Source organism: Daktulosphaira vitifoliae, unplaced genomic scaffold (genome assembly GCF_025091365.1).
Source record: "Daktulosphaira vitifoliae isolate Bord-2020 unplaced genomic scaffold, ASM2509136v1 Scaffold_3, whole genome shotgun sequence".
Taxonomy (NCBI): Eukaryota; Metazoa; Arthropoda; class Insecta; order Hemiptera; family Phylloxeridae; genus Daktulosphaira; species Daktulosphaira vitifoliae.
Window position 1 is genome coordinate 41,573,273 of NW_026099574.1, and position 22,532 is coordinate 41,595,804.

The window sequence follows — 22,532 nt, forward strand, 5'->3', positions numbered from 1 at the left end:
TTTAATTAATAACTGTTCTTAAAGCTTCCTATTCTACTCTCTTCATAACATAACCAAACCATCTAAGTCTATTTTCTCTCTGACCTTTGATTAATTTCCTTGCTATTTTTTCCTATTAACACTATATCGTCAGCAAACAACATGCACCACGGCACCTCTCCTTGTATTTCTCTAGTAATTTCGTCCATCACTATAGAGATAAAGTAAGGGCTTAAAGCAGAACCTTGGTGCACTCCTACTCTTACCCGAAAACCTTCTGCTACTACTTCCACACTTTTTACCCTGGTACAAATGCCATCATACATATCCTTTATTATATTAATGTACCTTTTCGGAACTTCTTTTTTTATTAATGCCCATTCTAAAACCTCTCTTGGTACTCTATCATACGCTTTCCCCAAATCTATAAATACCATACACAGCTTTTTCTTCTTTTCACTAAACTTTTTTTAGTTGCCTCACACAAAATACTGGCTCCATTGTTGACTTACCTGTCATAAATCCAAACTGGTTTTTAGATACCGATGTCTCATTTCTTATTCTCTTATCTATTACCACCTTTTCCCAAATTTTCAAACTATGACTCATAAGTTTTATGCCTCTATAATTTCCACATTCCTGTATATCNTGGCTCCATTGTTGACTTACCTGTCATAAATCCAAACTGGTTTTTAGATACCGATGTCTCATTTCTTATTCTATTATCTATTACCACCTTTTCCCAAATTTTCAAACTATGACTCATAAGTTTTATGCCTCTATAATTTCCACATTCCTGTATATCACCATTATCTTTAAATGTCGGCACTACAATACTATTCTTCCATTCATTTGGAATTTTCCCTTCTAATAAGATTTTATTTAAAAGTTCCTTCAACCACCTTATGCCAATAACGCCTAATATTTTCCATACTTCTATTGGTTCTTCATCTGGTCCTACTGCTTTATTCTTTTTAATTGATGCCACAGTTTCCCATACCTCTTACTCACTAATTAAATCTACCAGTCCCTCATTCCACGAGATATCATCTAATGTCTCTTTTGGGTACTCCTCATTCAATAATTTTTCACCTATCACCTATGACCGCATCCTCATTGCCAGGTACTCCTTGCATCACCTCATCCATCTTTCACCAAAACACTTCCTCGTCTATTTTATTACATCCTACTTGTGGTGTATAGGAACTTATTACATTCAGCAATTATTCCTTGAATATCAATTTTACGACTATAATTCTGTCACTTCTCTTAGCCACTTCCACTACTTTACATTTCATCTCATCATCCATTATTATCTCCACACCATTCTTTGTACTAGACTTACCTGAGTATATTATTTTATAACTCTTACTTATCTCCCTCGATTTCTCTCCTTTCCACTTAGTTTCCTGCACACAACAAATGTTAACTTTTCACCTTTTCAATACTTTTACTAATTCTCTACTTCTACCAGTTAATGTTCCAACATTCCAAGTACCTATTCTTACTTGATATGTAACTTGGCATGTTGATGTGTATAGGCGTAAATTAGATAAAAAAAAGTTATCGATACTGCTCCAATTAGTGGTGTCAATGTCAAATTTTATATATATTGCATGATAAAGAATTTTTTACACATACTTTCAAATATTTTATTATCTTTTTTTGTTCATTGCTTATTATTAAGGCACCTTTTTCATAAAATTACGGACATAGGATAAGCATGTCTTTCTAAATACCATGGATATTTAATTTTTTTTTATTTTAATATAGGTAGTAGTAATTAAATAATTAAATATTTAGCAATTTAAACTCGTAACGATTACTTACAATTACTCATTAATATTTCGTCAAACAAAAAGAACAAGAAAAACGAAAACAAGTTTTTTAAAGAATGATAAAATTAGTTATATGATATAATCATAAAATAGCAGTAGTAAACATTTAATATGCATAGTGATGTACAAATTTCAAAAAAAATAATTTAATGAAAATTCTCTAGTAAAACTTTGATTAATATTTGAATAAAAAAATAATACATTTTACGAATCATCTTCATTACAACATAAGTTTTTTAGAAAATATAATCATTAATCATCTTTTTCAATTTTTGATAATGTTTAAAAAATCGACCTCCTTTAAATCTACATTAAGTTGAAGCTATTACAATGTACTTTAAGATGAAAAAAGAAGAACTATACAAAATCTTGATTTTTAAGAATTATCGCATATTAAAGTCAAATATCATACACTTTCCCGTAAAACTTGTCAATTTTATAATATTTTGCCTTGTAACTAAACACTACATTATTCAAAATGATTTCAAATTAAAGTTTGTTTAATGCAATATATGATTAAAAAAAGAAAAACGTCCCGGTGACTTTTCCTCTTTAAAAAATATACCTCTTAAGTTAAAACTATGTAATTATTGATAGATTTGTTAATTTGTTTTTTAATATGTTAAATGCGCATAAAACGTTTTAAGACAGTTATTGTAATCACTGCCAAATATCAATCAATACTAATCTAAAAAATGCCTTAACTCCTTTTTACTAGAACTATACTGCGCTTTACTTTTTAATGACTGAAAATCATTATTTCTCCTAGTGAGTAATAAAGAATACTAATTTTGGTAAATATTGGTCATATTTATATTAAACTATTACTAGGTTTTACTTAAAAAAAGTATATTTTTCTCTTATGAAAAATTAATAAACTAAAACCGCAGTTCAACCATTTTAATAAACAAATGTAAAGTTTATACATTGAATGATAACTCAAAGTCTGCACAGGGTGGCGTATGGATCAATAACAGCTGTCTAATACACGCCGCTGTATTATACTATAGCGTAGAAGTGTACTCTAACAATCCTACGTAGGGAAGACGCATGTGTAAACTTGATTTGATTAAAATGACAAAACAAATCTTTTGCGGTTAATCAAAATTTTTTTTTAATAATTGCCAATAAAAATGTAAAATGTGAATATATTAAAAAGTAATTTTGAAAATGAATTCAGTCGAGGGATCAGAGACAAGTTACAGCTTACCAACAGGAAGTTGTTTAATGATAGTTCGGAGCTTAGTGTCTCAATTTAATGATTTATTTAGCGATTTTAACAGATATATTTCACCAGCTTACCATCATGATCGATGTGAACGGTAATATAATTTAAACGACCGACCGAAAAATCAATTTATATATTTTAATTATTTTTATGTAAAATTCTTATTTTAGTTCTGTACATATGCGATTGTACTCTATGAATAAGCGTGAATTTATCATGATATTTGTTATTTTGCTAACAGCTATGGGGTTAGTTCTGTTTATAGGACTGACAGGTAGTTTAAAATAATCTTTAAATTTTTTACTTAAAAATACTAACATTTTCGATGTGTGTATAATATTTTTAAGGACCCTCAATAACATTAACTAGTAAAGTTAGTGGAATAGAAGTTCTGAAACATACTAATGGAACTTTACCTCAGGGTCCATACATTATGAAAACTCCTAGTTTAACAGTGTATAACCAAAGGTTATGGTTAATATCAGTAGTTTTGACTGACAATAAAGATGGTAACTATTTATTTTATTTAATAAAATTTCATTGATAGTTATTTGTTAAATTTTAATTATAGATGAAATATATGACAAAAGTTTCAAGATAGGAATGTCAATCAAAGGTGTAACACCTCAGCATGAATATATTGATGTTGTAAAAACATTAAGTCAAACAAGCAGGTACTTATAATGTGTTTTTTGTAAAAATTATATTTTTATATTCTATACTTCATTTACAGAAAAAGGCATTTACTATGTGAGAGACAAACATGTAGTCAGGTATTAATTGCTCACATTGGCTACATACATTACACACATTATATATTTAATGTATCATTTTATGATCTCGAAACATTTCATAAAAAATATCAGACAAAAGAAGTTTTATTCTATGTAAGTGTGCACTATTATAATTTTTAGTGGGGGAAAAAATGTAATTATTATTTTATAATTTTACTAGTATAAATCATACAACCCAGGATATACACAAATGGAAATATGGTTCAGACTGATCTATTTATTAAGTACCTTTGGAGTATTAGTAAGTATAAAAATAATATATATATATATATATATATGTATTTACTTATATATTTTTTACTATGCTTCAAACTTGATCATTAGTGTTATTTTGCTAATTCATTAAGAAAATTTCCGGTGGTTGATTGGTCTTATGAGCAGAAATGGACTATAATCTTGTTACCACTTTTAATTTTTTTTAATAGTAAGTAGCAATATTATTTGTTATAATTATAATTATAGATCTATTATAATAATTCTATTTTATAGATCCATTTTTTCCATTAACCCTTTTAACTGGAAATGAATTTATTGGACTTTGTGATGGAATTTTCCAAGTAACTTTTATTTGCGCAATATTATTTTTCTGGCTTTGCATTTATCATGGTCTTCGTCAAGTAATTTGATTTAATGTTTTTTTGGTTTTTATTATTTTCTTACTATTAATTCATTCCGTTTTTAGAATGAAAGAAGGCTAATAACTTTTTATCTTCCAAAGGCAATTCTAGTAAGTCCCTTTTGGTTTTGTGGTATAATGATTGCAAAATATCGTCATATAAATGAATTTGATGATCCAGCATTTAGTTATGAAATTGATACTATAGCATTCTCAGTAATTTCATTTTTATATTATTATTTTACATATTACTGGATAAAATACTTAAACAATAAAATTATAGTATTGCATTAGTAGTATTAATTCATTATTTTTGTTACATACTAAAAAATTGTAAATTTTTTAGAATATAAAGTTATGTGTTAATATATTTACATTTGTCTATGGATTATATTTGGTGTGTTTGATTTTGAGAGCATACAGTGATTTACGTTCCATGCCTTATTTTGGTAAGTTAATTAATAATAAGGTAATATAGAGAATAAAAGAGGTCTATTTTTTGTGTTAATTACAGAATTCTAGTTATGCGTATTAACTTTTTACTTGTTACACATTTTAGAATTTTATTGAGTTAGAGTTTGTAGGCCTAAAAATAAAGAGAAATATATTTTTTTGGGAAATGACAAGTATTATTATGATTTCATAACTTATAATTGTTGTAAAATTTTGTTCGAAGCATACTATAACATACCTATTAAATTTATATATTTAAAAAGAAGAAAGATTCTATTTCTATACATTATTATCTCACCTAGATTTTCAAGCAAATAATCTTAATTGTCTTATTTTACTGTTTAGTCTACTATTTTTTAAAGTATCGAATTTATTTACTAAAATTTCTTTTAAGATGCAAGACTGAAGTTTGTAAGTATTTCAATGGCTATTTCACTACTGATTTGCTTTATCATAACATATATGCGATATGGATTTGGTTTGATTGAAGATACATTTGCTGCTGACTTGAATACAGAATACATGTCGTCAGCATTGTTTATGACATTTTATGGTATTTTTAATTTTTATGTATATTCATTAGCAGCTGTTTATTCGCCGACTAAAAGGCCTGGTTATGGTAAGAAATAATAAATAGTAAGTAATATAAAAATTAGTAAATTTTATTTTTAAATTAGAATCCTCTATAACAAAAGATAATCCAGCATTTTCAATGGTTAACGACTCTGAAGAAGATGGCCCATATGGATCAGATGATGAATGTCATAAACCTTTAAATCCTCCAAATGATGATAGTGATTAAAATGTCTGCTCTCCAAGTTAACGAATATTTGAGCTTATATGTAATTATAATAAAAGTTCATTTGTTTTTAATAGAAATTTATAAATTGAAGTATTGTTCTTTTGTATTGTGTATCTTGTAATTAAATGTTATGAATATTATTCCAAAATAATATTTTCTTTTAGGTTAAATTTGTAAAAATAAAAATTTGATACACTCAATAAGTGAATGTACTGATCTCATAACTCTCTTAAACATCTTAAATGCAAAATATCTTCCTTTAATTAGTTCAAATGAACATTGTAACTGTAATTACAGAATGGTAAGAAAGTACAATATAATTAAAAAATGTTATAAGTAAACAATAACAAATTAATTATAGTTAAAAAACAAATATATTTTATACTTGACAATAACCAGTTGTACATAAATACAAATATAATATAAAAAAGCATAGTTGACTTAACAAACAATATTCCCCCCAAAATTTAAATAAAAATTTTAGTAAGGAAACATGTTAAATAATGTTATAATTAATATACGTATGTGAAGATTTTAATATTTTGTATTTACTTTCTAACAATCATTTGGATGATGTTGATTCAGTATCATCAGTCATATTAAAATGACTTAAAAGTCTAGAATAATAAAATAAAAATGAATGATTAAATATATATGTATATATAGTTCATTAAAAATATAAATTAAAGGTGGATGATTCAATGCTTAATATACTAAGCAGATTACGATGATGAAATGAATGACAAAATGAATGTAAATTATAAAATATTCTGAAACTTAGACTAAATTTAGAAAATTAATGACTAAGAAAAACTAACTGCAAGAGAATCCATCAAATTAAAAAAAAAATCAACGAAATAAAATTATATGATATTACATGTTGTTGCTATCACAATTTTGGTTATTCAGAATTTTACATTTCAATGACTGAACAGTTATATGAATATATGTCGGTACTAAATTTGCTATATGTTGAAGTCAAATTAAGTTCAGTGAAACCTATGTTTAATAATCTTATTTCGAAACTATTATCTAATATAAATTGCAAAGTAATTTACTTTTATACTCAATGCTCTTAATAGTTTACATAATTAACTCTGATTTAAATTCAATATTGATTAAAATGCACCTATGGCTTTGATTTACTTTGCCTCTCCTTAATAATAATTTAATTTACCTAATAGTATTTTTGTAAGATCCTTGTTCATAACCACTTGAATAACCTTTCATGAAACCTTCTTTAAATCCTATTTGGAATTGTTCATCAGTTTCTGTATTTGAAGAAACAGCTCCATCTCGAAAAGAAGCCTTTAAAATAAGGCAATTAAATTTAATAAATATTTATTAGTAAAGACAATTTTAAAAAGCATATTTTGATAAATTTCGCTAAAATGTCCAAATTATTTTAGTTCTTATGAAAGAATTATTATACTTACATAATGGGGGTTAAATTGAAAGTAACGTAGGTCAAATTTTGTGTAATTAACAATAACAGAAAAATTGTATTTTGGAGCGATATCATTTCATGTTCAACATGAACACTAATTGAAATCCTATTCGAAATAAAATATTTAAAAACTCTTGAAAAATTATTAAAATTAACTTTTGCCAATTTCTCTCTAACCCCCCTATTTATAAAAAGATTGTAGAATATGTCTATTTTCATGATATAGTGAGTTCAAGAAACATTAAAAATACAACTAATAAAAATAAATTTGATTTAAAATACTTTTTCTATGTCAGATAAGTTTCTCCTCCAATTTCTTTGCATAATTTCTTTTTCGTCATCACTCTCCATAGTATACAATATTTATAATTGTTCTATACAAAACACATAAATTGATCATTTCAATGGTTATTTCAATTGTAGAGTTATAGATAATTATTTCTATTAACCTTGATTTCAATGAATTGAAACAAATGTCTTAAAGAAGAAAACTACAAATAACTAAAATATTAAACTTAAGTAAGTGTATCAAATTTTGAGAATAGATAATTACAAAGGAACTTTTAAGTTCATATCTTACGTTTAATATTGCACAAAAAACAATTATCTGTATAATCTGTAATAATATCTTATCAGATAAGAAATGTTAGATGATGCCGGCAAAGATTATGAAGTTAAAAATTCCATAGACATATCGGCACTAGATATTATGGAGTTCATTGTAATAAGGGTAAAGTTAAATTATTATGTGCTTCTTTCATATATTTGTAATTAGGATAATATTGATTTTTAATTTTTAACAGCTACATCTGTCCGTTTCAATTATAATACTTTCCAAATGCAATGCTTAAATTGTTTTCAAAATTTTATTTCTAAATGAAAACCAAGTTTTATCATAAATACTTCAATTTTTAGTAACTACTAGCAATAATAGTTATTCAGTATTTATCGTGATACATTTCTCTCTATTTAACAAGAAAATATTTTTCAAGTTCATTTTCTAATTTGCAACTACAAGTTTTATAACTAAAAAATCTTTATTTTCAATAATAGTTGACCTAAGATAATTTAAATAATAAATATATTAATCAATATATTAAAAACTATCGAATAGTTATAAAAAATATTCGATTGGTTGGGTTCTAAAATTCTATATAAAATTATTATTAAGTACGCTTAATTATAATAAGAAGATAATTAACGAATACTTAAAATAAATTATTATACAATAAATAATATTAAAACGTACCACTTTATTTATTTTTAGTTTGTGAGTCGTTGGTAAAAACTGATAAATATGGGCAATTCATTATTAAATTCGTTTTAGGTTCATCCCTTATACCTTATAAGTGTATCAACTTTATTTTTTCAAATGGCAATATACATAATTAACTAACTTATAGGTTAGATAATAATATTATTAATAAAATGACTAATTGATAACAACTTTTGGACTAGTATTTCAGAAGTTATAGCATTTTAAAAAATTAACTGTAGTGAGTCGCAGGTATATATTAGGATGGCTCTTATTTCATTAACTTTCATTGATCGATTTCCATACCCGCCAATTTTGTTTTTTATTATATGAAAGTTATTTGTGTAAAATTTGGTTTTGATAACCTACTCCTTTCGGGTCCAAATCGGGGTTGAAAATTCATTCAAAAAGGTAATTTTTCAGTTTTTAATTATTATTTTTAAAACTAACACACTTAGCGTAACAATGTATAGAATATAAATTATAGATTTTAATATTTTCTTCTAAAATGGTATTAACAAACATTTTTTTAAATTATTTTTACTTGCTCAAAAAAAATANTAACAAAAATTTTTTTAAATTATTTTTACTTGCTCAAAAAAAATAAAATAAAAAAATAATTTACTAAAATTCATTTTTTGAATATAAATCATTCTTAATTTTCGAAATATTCGTTTTACAACAAAATGTTTCGTTAAAAAAAAATATGTAAAGTTAATTTTTCTAAAATATTGGTCTTATGTAAGATTATAAATAGGATCCAATTATATAAAATTAATTATAAAAAAAATTAGTGATGGGCAATTTCAAATATTTTAAACTATTGATTAACTATTCGAATTGTGTTTATACCACCGATTATTTTATTTTTAGCATAAACTATTGAATAGTTAAAAAACTATTCGAATAGTTTAAGAATGACTATCAAATAGTTCGATAGTTACTATTCGATATTTCCATCACTAGTTCTTTTTCTTAGTTACTCTTCTCAAACTGTCTTACATTTAAATGTAAGATAGTTAAAAAAAAGTGAACATTTAAGTAACAAATGTTTATTAACTTTTTAAAAATACATTTAAGTTATATATAACAATATTAAATGCTTAATTTTAAATAATAATATAAGTATACATTTCAATGTAATTCATTAGTTTAAAATTCAAATTTGTAGAGTAATGGAATATTTACAATAATTTATAAAAAAAAAAACAATTAACATATTTTAATGGTTTAAAACCAATGTTAATTAAAATTAACATTTGAAAAAAAACTATGTAAAACTAAATAAAATATTCTTCAACTGTATACATTTAACAAAGTAGAATATTAATATATAGTAAAAAATAATTAAGATAACTTCTTAAATGTCAATAATAAATTTGTTTGAAAATTTTCTTAAGTATTAATGCTTTTTGTTTTATCAACATAATGTATACCAAGTTCTTCCATATCATCATAAGAACTTAGAAGTCTATTTTCAGCTTCGGATGCTGTTGTTTTTCCCATTAACAGCCTATAAAAATAGAACTTTGTTTTAATTTTAATAAATTAACTACATTTAATGTATTAAAGTTATAAATAAAAATAAAACTACTTTTAATGCAATTAAAATCTAATAATTACTAAACAAAAGATGCTGTGATAAAAGCAAGGGTGATTTCAAGTAAATTTTCAAAAATAGAAATATATCAAACTAGGCTATAAATCAGTAAAAGACAAAAATAAAATTGTTTTGTGTGTAAATTTTATTACATGTTTTAAACATTTATTGATCACTCTTTCTTGAGAAATTTTTATGAGTACAATCTAATTTTAACATATACAAGAGTGTTTTAAATAGAAAAGAAATGACATAGTATTCTTAAAAATTATATTTATTTAAAAAATATATATATTTTTAGAAGGGAGAAAATTATGATTACTTTCTTAAAATCTTTTATTGTGTGTCTATGCTATTAAAATTTTTATTTTTAGGCATAAAAATCCTTTTTTAAAAATATATATTAATTTTATTATACTTAAAATGTATTTTCCTTTTCATAAAACACATGATTTTTAAACAATAGATTTTAAATACTTTTTTTAAAAATATTAATGTGATTATCATATATCTTATATAACATTTTGTTGCTTATGACTAAAAATGTTTAATATATAAATTTAATAATTGGTTTTACTAGATTATAAAATATACCAAAGGAACCAAATGTTTAAATATAATTTAAATATAAAAAATATAATTATGACATACAAAGATGTCAATTATTTCATGTCATTTTTACTAGTCCATAATGCAACCAAAACAACCCATATTGTATAGGAGGTTTGAGCAGGGCCGCATTTAGGAATTTTGCCGCCCGGTGCACTTAATTTTGCCGCCCCCCAAAAAGTGTTGGGTTGGGTTTTTTAGTTGAGTAAAAAAAAAAAAGTCTTCAAAGCAATTTCCCTTGTTTACATTAGACATCAATTGGACCATGGGTGGGGGGTACAATCCCCATAGACCCCCCATAAATGTGCCACTGACGTCCTTACCATTATTTTAAATCATAAATTTTTTTTAAGAGTAAAAAATGGGCCATTTGATAATTTATAATTGAATTATTTTTTTTTGAATTTTTTTCAAAAGTTAGAAATATTAACAATGGAACAATTATTTATAAATATCATTTATTAACATAACAACAGTTAATCAATAAGCAAGAAAAACAATTATAATTTTTTTCTACTCTTAATACACGAAAATTTTTCAATTACCTCATCATAATTTATTTTAGATGTCAATTATAATAATAAATAATATATAATAATATATATATATATATAATAAAAAATAATAAAGTAATATTTTTTTTTAGAAATAGATATTTTTGTTTCATAAAAATAAATTGTTCTGTTTGAAAAAATTTTAAATTAAATAAAAATAATTAATTTTTAAAAATTGTATACCTATTAAGATTTTTGCCGCCCTTCAAAATTTGGCGCCCGGGGCAAATGCCTCCAATGCCCCCCCCTAAATGCGGGCCTGGGTTTGAGAGAAACAAAAGAAGTCTTTAAATTTATATTTTAAACTTTAATAGAATGGAAATTTTATATAATAATGTAAGGCAACTATAATATAAATCCTAAATAAATTGACATTTCCATTAAGCACCAATATACCTGGCCTAAATAAATAAAATTTGACGGCAAATGCACCCTTTGATGCCCCTGTACACATGCTTATGATGATTATCACCATTGTTATCTAACAGAACTACCCTTTACAAATCTTATGTAAACATCATAAATATGTACACCAATATTAATTATGCTAATCTAATTTTAATTAAAAATTTTTAAGTTTTTATTATTTAAAAAAAGATCTTATCTTGTTGATAACAATCACATAAATATGAATTATACGTTTTAAAATAAGGTATAAAAATAAAAAAAACATATTATGTCATTGTTAAAGCAGTGTAGATTACTACTATTATTATAAATAACAAATAAAGTGAGCAATGAGACAAATTGTAGTCTAAAAGTTTAAAATGTAACAAAAATTTTGGTAAAGCATAAATACACACACTAACTTAAAAATGATTAATCATTTGTATAAATAAGTTATGGAAATATCTCTTTGTCATAAAGAATACTATAAAAAAAATAAATAAAAAACAATCATAAACATACTTAGATAAAGTTGAAGAATTTGATGATCTTATCATAGTTGATGGTTCTATATCATCTAATCCTCTGTGTATAGAAACGGTGTCTAATTCCCCTTGTGATCTTGAAAGATAATCAGATGTAGTTAAAGAGACCATAGTAGGTTTCTTATAGCTGAAAGTCATACAAAAATATAATAAATAAAATTAATAATTTAATTAATCGTACTAACATTTTGAGGAGAAGTGATGATCCTACAACAGATACTGAACTTAAAGCCATTGCAGCAGCAGCCATCCAAGGCTAAAATAAAATTATTTTTAAATTTATTCAATACAATTAAAAAATATATACATTTACTTGTAATGTAAAACCAAAAGGACTAAATAAACCAGCAGCAATAGGTATGCCAATTAAGTTATACATACTGGCAAATAAGAAATTTAACCGTATTCTATGAACAGTTCTATTAGATAAATCCAAACAACTGACAACATCTAAAAGATCATTCTGAAAAATATATAATTATAAGTTTCATTTTTGGTAAAAGTTAATATTAACATTACCCTCATTAAAACAACATCGGCTGCTTCAACAGCTACATCAGTACCCGATGATATGGCAATACCAACATCAGCTTGCGCTAAAGCAGGTGAATCATTTACACCATCACCTACCATAGCTACCCGCATGCCTTTCTCTTGTAAAGCCCGAATCTTAGCAACTTTATGTGATGGTAAAACTTCTGCAAATACTCTATTAATACCCACTTGTTTAGCAACAGCACTAGCTGTTTTTCTATTATCTCCTGTTAAGAGCATCACTTGATAACCTTGTTTCAATAAAGTATAAACTGCTAAATGAGCTTCTGGTTTCACCATATCAGAAACACTGATCATTCCAACCAAAATACCTAGTAAATGTATGCATAAGATTAATTTTATTATTTAATCAATGCTAGCAGACCACCCAGGCTTTACTCAGGTGTCTTTTGGTTATTAAACTATAATTAGAGTAACACTATTATCATAGCTATAAAAAAAATTGTGATTACATGATATTTTCATTTTGGTTCAGTATTTTAAAAGTTAAAATCATAAAAGTAAGAGTCATACAACTTAAATAATAGTAATTAAATATTAGTATTCGTCAAAAAAATGTTTTTTTATATATGAAAAAATATATAATATATATATTGAACATGGAAACATATTGAAAAAAGAATAGAGTACTAGTAAATNGCTATTATCATAGCTATAAAAAAAATTGTGATTACATGATATTTTCTATTTGGTTCAGTATTTTAAAAGTTAAAATCATAAAAGTAAGAGTCATACAACTTAAATAATAGTAATTAAATATTAGTATTCATCAAAAAAATGTTTTTTTATATATGAAAAAATATATAATATATATATTGAACATGGAAACATATTGAAAAAAGAATAGAGTACTAGTAAATTTTTTTTTTAAATACTCGTTGAGCGATAGTAATATTATTTTCTTAATAAATAATCAGTTAAAGTGTTTTTTTCATAAAAAAAAGTGTCTCCCAATTGGCAAGAATACAATCAACTAAGCTATAAAAAATAGATTAATCGAGTGATATCTATATTACCTAGTTTACTAGTTTAAAAAATGCACTGTAAAGTACTTAATATTATACACAACAATTAAAATTTAAGTTAATTTAATTTTAAATTAATTAAATTTTTTAAAAATTATAAACAGCTATCATTCCCGAAACACCCAACTTTATAAACTTTTCATTGCAATTAAAACAGTTGATTATATAAATACCATTAATGGCACATAATATTGCAGTATGTCCAAGGGTTTCTTCTGTGATCATTTTAAAATTAACTTCTTGGGGCATGGTTATGCCATTTCTAAACATCCATTCGCGATTTCCAATTAATACCTAAAAGAAGTATATAACATAATAACAGTATTTATCTAAAATTATTAATAATTAAATAATAAATTAATAAAAAACCTCATATTCTATTTCATTCTGTTTTATGTCTTCATTTAAGTCTAATAATTTATGTAAATGAATTGATTGTACTTCAGTTCCAGGTTTACCTTCTTCTATTTCTACTTTAATATTATTATACTCAAATACTGACTGATTAAATCCACTTAATAAAAAAAAATATATATATATATATATACATATGTAAATAAATTATTATTGCTATTAAATTAATTTTTATACTAACCTCATGTAGTTATTAAAATTCATTATGAAATTTGACTTTGAACCCATTTTTAACAGATCGTCTATATGAGAAACTACACATTTTATACCACAACCAGCAACAGTTTGAAATCGCTCACATTTCCCTGATATTTCACAATCGAAAGTGTCTTTTACGAATTTAACTAGAGCTTAATATAATAATAAAATTTATAATAAAACTAATAAATTGAAAAGTTTTCTATGGTTTACCAGAACCTAATGGATGTTCACTACTAACTTCAGCGCTAGCAATTACAGACAAAAAATGATTCAAAGAACATATTTTGTTACCAACAAATAAACAAATTCTTGAAACTGATGGTTTACCATATGTTATTGTACCTGTTTTGTCAAATACAATATACTTTACCTATAAAAAATAAATATTCTATTTATATCTTAAATTTAATTTGGTTAATAATTATTTACTTTATGAGCATTTTCTAGTGCTTCAGCTCCTTTTATTAATATACCATTTAATGCACCAACACCAGTACCAACCATTACAGCAGTAGGTGTTGCTAAACCAAGTGCACAGGGACAAGCAATTGCTAAAACACTTAATGCACATCTAAATGAATACTGAATAGCATTTTCCCAACTATCTGGTCCAAATTTATCTTCATCCTAAAAATAAATCATTTCATGATAAATGATTAAAAAATAAAGTAATCTTATTTAACACACAGGAATTGGTAAATATTTTTGGTGGTAAAGACCAACATAAAGCCATGATCCTAAGGTAATAGATGAAATGGCAATAACAGCAGGAACAAAATAGCCAGCAATTTTATCTGCAAATTGTTGTATAGGTGCTTTTGATGTTTGTGCTTGTTCAACAAGTCTAACAATTTGAGCCAACATAGTAGCTTCTCCTGTATGAGTGGCAACCATTAATAAAGGAGAAGTTTGATTCATTGAACCACCAATAATTAAACTACCTAAAAAAAACCATTATATTAATATATTTAAATTAGAATATCTGGCTAATAGTTAAATTTTTAACAGTCATTTTGAGGGGTCCCTTGATATTTTTAAGTCGTTTTGTTTAGTTGTAACAAGCTTTTTCGATGAAGAACTTATTGGATGTCCCACTACCTCTTAATCTTGCAAGGTTTGAACAGTCATCCGTTTTCTAACTTTCCAAAAAATACCATTATGATTTTAATCAATGAAGTTTGTCTTTTAAAAGACCCACATTGCTTGTGTTTTGCATGAAATCCTAATATTGTTTGGATAAAATACTTTTAGAAATCCCAATTTGGTGGATAATCATTTTTTCAATAAATTAAAGTAATTTTTTAATGGGTGACATTTTGCTAATGATGAGGAGATTATAATCAGGCGAAAAGGCTGAAAGAGGATGCAGCAAATTTTTGATACTGGCATATAAAAATTTATACTAAGGCTCAAAAAATACCTTGAATTTAATGGCGACTATGTCATAAAAATATTTAAATATATTCCATGTACTTCATTTTTAATTTTTCATAAGTGCTTTAATTTTACTTCTGTATGATCCTCGTATATTAAAAAATAATTTTTTAATTATAAATAAAAAGTTGTTAAAACAAACATACCAGGTTTTTTATTTACTGGCATAGACTCTCCAGTTATTAAAGATTCATCACAAGAAGAACGGCCATGTAAAACTTTACCATCAACTGGTACTTTAGTGTTAGGTAATACTCGAAGTATATCTCCACGTTTTACAAGATCTACATTAACTTCCTTTTCAGTTAAAACTTGAAAATCATTTGTAATAGTCACAAGTAATGCATCAGTAGCTTTTAATGATAATAGTTTGGAAAGAGCTTCTGATGTTTTACCCTAAAATTTTACAAAATCTTTAACACTAAAAGCATAACATTTATAATTAGAATTTACCTTAGCTATGTGCTCCATCCACCGACCTAATGAAATAAAAACAAACAACATAGGTGGCGTATCAAAAAATGTTAATGGACTGGAATGTTTAGCGGGACTTTCAGTGATTGCAATAAGCACAACAATAAATGAATAAACATAAGAAATTGTAGTTGCTACTGATACAAGAACATCCATGTTGGTAGTGCCATGACGTATAGCTTTCCAAGCTTGAACATGAAAATGCCAACCTCCAATAAACTACACATAATAATTATACATTATACATGGTTTTATGGAAAAATTGAAATTGCATTAATTTAATATAACCACCTGAACAGGAGTAGATAAAATAAACATTATTAAATTTTCTAAAGAAAGTCCTGGTATAACACAACACATTGAGGAATGATCTATAAACCCAAATGTCATACCCATCATAAAATATGTCATTGCTACAATACAAGGTCCACCAAATATAAGAGAAACTAAGAATGAAGTGCGCCATATTTTTATGTCATCACTAAAAAAATAACAAAAAGAAATTAAACTTTCAAAGAAATAATAATAATTTGTAGTTTAAAATCAACACATTGTCCATTAAACATTTCTTTTAACAAAAATATCTGAAAAATAAAGTAATATACCTGTGATCCAAGTAACTACGAGAACCTCGGTCTTTATTATTTACTAATTCAGCAGTAAAACCAAGAGCAATAATATGATCTATTATATCTCTTGGGCCAATTAAATCACTGTCATAAGTAAATATTCCTTTTTGTGTAGTAAGTGCCACAACTGCTTTATGTACGCCTTTTAGCTTTAACACGTTAGTCTCAATTTTGTTCACACAGGAGGCACATGTCATACCACCAATCTAAAATAAAAAATTATTAATTGCAATATAATATAAAAATAGTAAACTTATTTGATAATTTTACTATTAATTCGGTTTGATTAGTTTGAGAACTATTCTCTATTATAACATCACTAGGAAATCCTAAATCTGTAATTGAGTTAGCAACTTCTTCAGGTTGAACTATAGAAGGATCGTATTGTACTTCAGCTTTAGCTGCCATTAATGCAACTAATATACTTTTAACACCTAAAACGTAAAAAGTAAGCACATTTTTTTTATAACATAATCTCATTTTATATAAAACACCTTTAATTTTTAGACAATGTTTCTCAATTGCGATGACACAAGACGCACATGTCATGCCTTTAATACTTAAATATGCTTTACTATATTCATCTTCAGGTATACATGTAATATACAAATTATTTGGTTCATCTATTTTTTGATCTTTTAATGAAACTTTAAATTTTGAGTTTATAGTTGTAATAGCAGCTACTAAATCAGATGCACTAATAACAGCAGGGTGATGAGTAATAGTAGCTGATTTCTGTTCTAAACTGACAGATATTGAGTTAACTCCATTTAATACTCCAATTTTACCTAAATAATATTATTATTAATGTATAAATATATATGTATATTTGGTATTGAAACTGTTTAATTGTAAACTAAAATTTTGGTCTATGATGTAATAGTAAATAAATAATTAATTTGTATAGTTTTAAACATAGTTAGTTAATTTGATTATAAGATTTTAAGTAAGACATTTTTGGCAGCTAAAATTCAATGATGAATTCTAATTTCTTCAAAAGTTTTTATGGTTAAAATGTAAAATTAAAAAAATAATACATTAAAATGATTATAAAATAATATTTACAATTAAAAAATAATTTTTATTTCAATTTGTCTATTGAAATAGCACAAACTTCATTTAATACCCGATAGAAGAAATTATATATTGTCATCTAAAAACCATCATGATCAATCATAAAAAATCAAATTTATATATTTTTATAATATAATGAAATTTAAATTTGATTTTTTGAGATTAGCTGTGATAGTTCTTAGATGACGATATATATAGTTTTACATTAATATACATACCTTCAATATTTCTCACACAGCTCATGCATGACATCCCATTAATTTGTACTATTGTTGTTGTAGGATGAATTGGTACAGTGAATCCTAGTTCAGATATAAATGATTGTAATTCAAAAACCGTAACTGTATTTAAATCATACAAAATATGAGCACATTTTTCTTCAAGGTTGACCTAGATAACAAAATATAGAATGATAATAAAATTTTAGATGATATACTTTTTTGTAAATAAATAAACATACTTTAATATTAATAACACCATTTTTTTCTAAAACATGATTTTCAATTTTACGAACACAAGAGTTACATTTCATGCCTTCTATTGGTATGATGGCTACTGTTTGTTTTTCCGGTTCAAAAGACACTAAAAACCCCATCTTTTTTATAGATTCAATAATTTTTAATGAATTAGTCAATTTTCTGTTGTAAGTTATAAGTAAATATTTATCACTGATGACAAAACTCTGAAATTAAAAAAATAATTTAAACAACTGGAATTTAAAAATTCCAATTATCATAATAAGTTGAGATTACAAACTTTTATCACATCTGGAACATTTTGAACTACATTATTAATTTCGGATACTTTTGAGTGTACAGTTAAAATTAATAATTGATGATTTTCATCTTGGGTTGATTTGATTGATTTGTTGTTAGATGATAAACTAAAATAATAAAAAACATGATATATTTCATTAAGTTGTTTAGAATTTTAAAAAATACCAAGAAAAGATATCAGTGTCAACATCATGATTAATTAATAAAGAATAAGCCATTTTATAAGTAGAGATTTACACAAACTTCTTAATTAATATAAAATCTAGTACTAAAGTAAGTTTTTATTAATTACTTAATACATTAGACCTAAAACATAATAATATGTAGTTATAATCAGATTGGATAACCTTAATACTTTAAATAATGAGATAAAAAATAATAAGAATGAAAAACAAATTAGTAATATCAAGCAATAAACAGAATGATTGGAGATAAAACTTTATCACTCATTTTAATCTATAAATAAATTTCTATTTTGAATTTAGTCTACTATGATTAAAACAATTAGATGTGGTAAAAATAAAATTTATTTAACAAATAAATAATAAAAAAATATTCATATAATAATGTATATGATTGATAAATTAAGAAAAACATGGAACCATGAGAATCCAATAAAAAAATCATCAATATTATTTGTATTTCATCAAAAAAGCTGGTTTTAAATTAATTCAAAATTAAATTTTGATGAACCATGTAGAGATAGTAGAACAAATTTAGTTGACAACATCTATCAATTATAAATTTACATTTGCTGTAATTATCTTTTTAAACAATTTTTTCATTTATTGTCTTTTAAATTCACATATTTTAATAATACAAAATAAAAAAAAGAATTTTTAAAATGTTTAGCTTTTTCAAAATATTAAAATAGAGCTTTTCTTACAAAATATTTGACCAGCTTAATTTTAACATTTTTATACCCATTAACATATTAAATTGCTTATAACTCAATAGTTATTTGTCTTAAAATTTTTATCAACCTATTCATAATTTTTGCGAAAACATGCTAAAAACGGCTATTTTAAAATTAAAAAAAAAAATTCATTTTTAATTTTTTTTATTAATGACAATTAATAATAAATATACACTGAAGATATTCATAAATGTTCACCTTGGCAAGAAGAGGAGATGACTAATGATAATATTAGCAACATCCTTACTTTACCTGCAGTATATACTTTAAAGTACTAATAACTTCCAAAGTATTAGATCAAAAGTTGTTATTGATCAGTAATTTTCTAATAAGTTAGTTAATTATGTATGTTGCCATTTGAAAAAAAAAGTTGATACTAGACATAAGGGATAGATCTAAAAAAATATTTTATAACAAATAAATTAAGATACATGTGTAACTAATAAACCCCCCCCCCCTAAATAAAAACATCAAAAACTTATTATTTTAAGAGAAATTGAGTGTCTAGTGTTAAAAGAATCACCCTATATATATTTATCTGTACCTTGGATCAAGGAAGTCTTATCTACAAAAAAAGAAAAATTTTTCTATCATATTTTCAACATACTTTTATTTTCTACACGTTTTCTAAAGTTGACCCAAGGAATATATTATACGTAAAAACATTTTTTATATTTGATAAATTCTTGAAAACTTTTCAAAATTTAAATCAATAAAAAAAACCATCTCATATTTATTTTAATTTTATTTGCATACATATATAGGCATATACATTATTACACACTAGGAAGCTATGAGTACTTCAAAAAATAATTTAATTACATTCAATTATTTTTATTTTAAAGAAAACACCTCTATTCAAGGCCTTTGATTTATCAGATTTTATTAAAGAAAAAGTAATTTTAAAGAATTGTAGTATATAATTTTAATAATTATATAATATTTTATTATATAATTGTAGTATAGTTTAGTATTTTGAATATTAAGCATATTTTTGAAAAATAGAAATATTTATATTTGATTTAATCTAATTAAAAAAAATTATAACAACAATATTTATTTTATAACATAATACATAATAAACTTATCACTCAATTTTAATTTTAAACCCACTTATTATAATATACAGTATACAGAGTGTTCAATAATTAGGGAAACAGATTAATTGTTAGAACAATTGGATCAATAAAAACTTTTTCCTTACTTATTGAATACACTATATTTAATTGTTCACTTAAATACTTAAGACTTAACCTAAGACACTATAATAGTAGGAAAATTATGTATTGTAATTAGAAAATTTTCTTTAAATTAACTTATAAATTACATTTTTTTTTTCAATTTAATTTCAATGAAAATATGATCATTAAAAAATACTCTTATTTACCTTTATTTAGAATAGTAATTATTTGATGAAGTTAATAAATATATTTAAATGTTAAACTATACAATATTCATATTAACATTCTAATTTTTCTGATTCATTAATTTAGTTTCATGAAACTAAATTATATACAATTCATAAAACTACAGACCTTGAAGAGTGGCAAGAGCAAAAACTAGATTAAGATACTTTCACTTATTCTTAATGGAAAAATTACATTTCACACATTCTTTTGTCCCCTTCTTATTTCTGCATAGCCAATATTTAGTGATAATATAAAATACAAATAAAATTTAACTCACTTATATGTCTACTTGTGTTTCTCACATTCTTTTTTCCCCTTCTTATTTCTGCATACCCAATATTTAGTGATAATATAGAATAAAAATAAAATTTAACTCACTTATGTTTTACTACTCACTTGTGTTTTAAAACTATAAAAAATATTGTTTAATAATAAATGGCCTACTATAGGTAATTAAGCCTAACAAATCTTTTTAAATTTACACTACTTACTAATAAATATTAGAATGTTAATCATTTTTATGCAAATTTCAACCTCATATACTGTTCAATATATGTCAGTTAATTAGTTCTTAAAACAATCACAAGTATAATTATTTATGAAAGAAATTATATTGAAAAAATTAATGAAAAATAAATTGTATGCTCATTAATATTCTTTTAATTGCAAAAAAAAAAAAATTTGGATTGATAGTTGATACATATTCACATAAAAAATCAATTATTTCTTAACATTTCTGGATTTAATACTTTAATGTTTCTTTTATTAGTTTTATTTAATGTTTTATAAAGATTTATTCTTAGTTATTACAATATCATAAGTGTATCAGATTTTTATCTTCAATTTTGTTGTATTATATTTTATAAATTGAATTGCTAAATAATATCTGATTCGTTTTTTTTAATTTAAAAAAAAAAATGTCATTTGAACATGTGTAGTATTTTTTAATGTTAGTATGTATATGCTTTTTCATCATCAAGTTACAACGAATAAATGGAACCTAGATATGTTTAGTCTACATGCTTAAATAATATCCCATATGTTTAAACTTAGTTATAAATAATAATATTATTTTACTTACAATTCATTTTTATTTATTGATTTTGTAGAATGAAGTTCAAATGAGTCATTAGATTGCATAGTTACAGGTGGATCCGCCCTTAAATACAATTTTAAATGGTTAAATTATTGCATAAAGGTTATAGAAATTCTACCAGAATCATTACATATTGTTATTTCTTATTTATATATAATAATATCAATTACCATAAAAAAGTGGTTTGTAAACATAATAAATGTTTTAATTTTTTAGATTTTAAATAATTTATACTTACATATATGAGAATTTTATTTATAATTTATTGTTAATTGGATATTGTATTTGATCACATTTACACTTTTTAATACACATAGAGATGTTGGTCAAATAACAAAAGTCAATGATCTTATTCTAACTTGACACAAGTATTTATTTAATATAGTAAAATCTGTGTAGTTATCTCACATATTTATTTTTTG

At 24.3% G+C, this 22,532-nt stretch overlaps 2 protein-coding genes across 4 annotated transcripts; one reads left to right on the top strand and one right to left on the bottom strand.

The window, feature by feature from the left end:
- The first annotated feature begins 2,739 nt into the window (after window positions 1-2,739).
- Window positions 2,740-5,735, top strand: LOC126901702 (transmembrane protein 181). The gene is made up of 12 exons (XM_050678391.1): window positions 2,740-3,139; window positions 3,216-3,319; window positions 3,393-3,554; window positions 3,617-3,719; window positions 3,779-3,932; window positions 4,000-4,080; window positions 4,164-4,263; window positions 4,329-4,456; window positions 4,522-4,671; window positions 4,802-4,904; window positions 5,303-5,527; window positions 5,586-5,735. Exons 1-12 carry the CDS (start codon window positions 2,988-2,990, stop codon window positions 5,708-5,710), a joined length of 1,587 nt encoding a protein of 528 aa, XP_050534348.1. The 5' UTR covers window positions 2,740-2,987; the 3' UTR covers window positions 5,711-5,735.
- Window positions 5,736-9,309: 3,574 nt separating this feature from the next.
- On the bottom strand, window positions 9,310-22,529 carry LOC126901698 (copper-transporting ATPase 1). 3 transcript variants are annotated; one of them, XM_050678375.1, is made up of 22 exons: window positions 22,349-22,529; window positions 22,096-22,173; window positions 18,670-18,796; window positions 18,374-18,595; window positions 18,132-18,303; window positions 17,334-17,627; window positions 17,110-17,273; window positions 16,816-17,045; window positions 16,502-16,691; window positions 16,190-16,429; window positions 15,883-16,132; window positions 14,990-15,243; window positions 14,732-14,929; window positions 14,513-14,672; window positions 14,283-14,451; window positions 14,057-14,201; window positions 13,861-13,981; window positions 12,627-12,973; window positions 12,421-12,570; window positions 12,293-12,363; window positions 12,085-12,234; window positions 9,310-9,925 (listed from the first exon to the last, which is right to left on the bottom strand). In XM_050678375.1, coding segments are annotated over exons 1-22 (3,852 nt in total). In that variant the 5' UTR covers window positions 22,351-22,529; the 3' UTR covers window positions 9,310-9,807. The 3 variants fall into 3 exon arrangements, with proteins under 3 accessions (XP_050534332.1, XP_050534334.1, XP_050534333.1); XM_050678377.1 differs by lacking the exons at window positions 22,096-22,173; window positions 22,349-22,529 and adding an exon at window positions 20,993-21,123; XM_050678376.1 differs by lacking the exons at window positions 22,096-22,173; window positions 22,349-22,529 and adding an exon at window positions 18,855-19,010.
- Window positions 22,530-22,532: the final 3 nt, after the last annotated feature.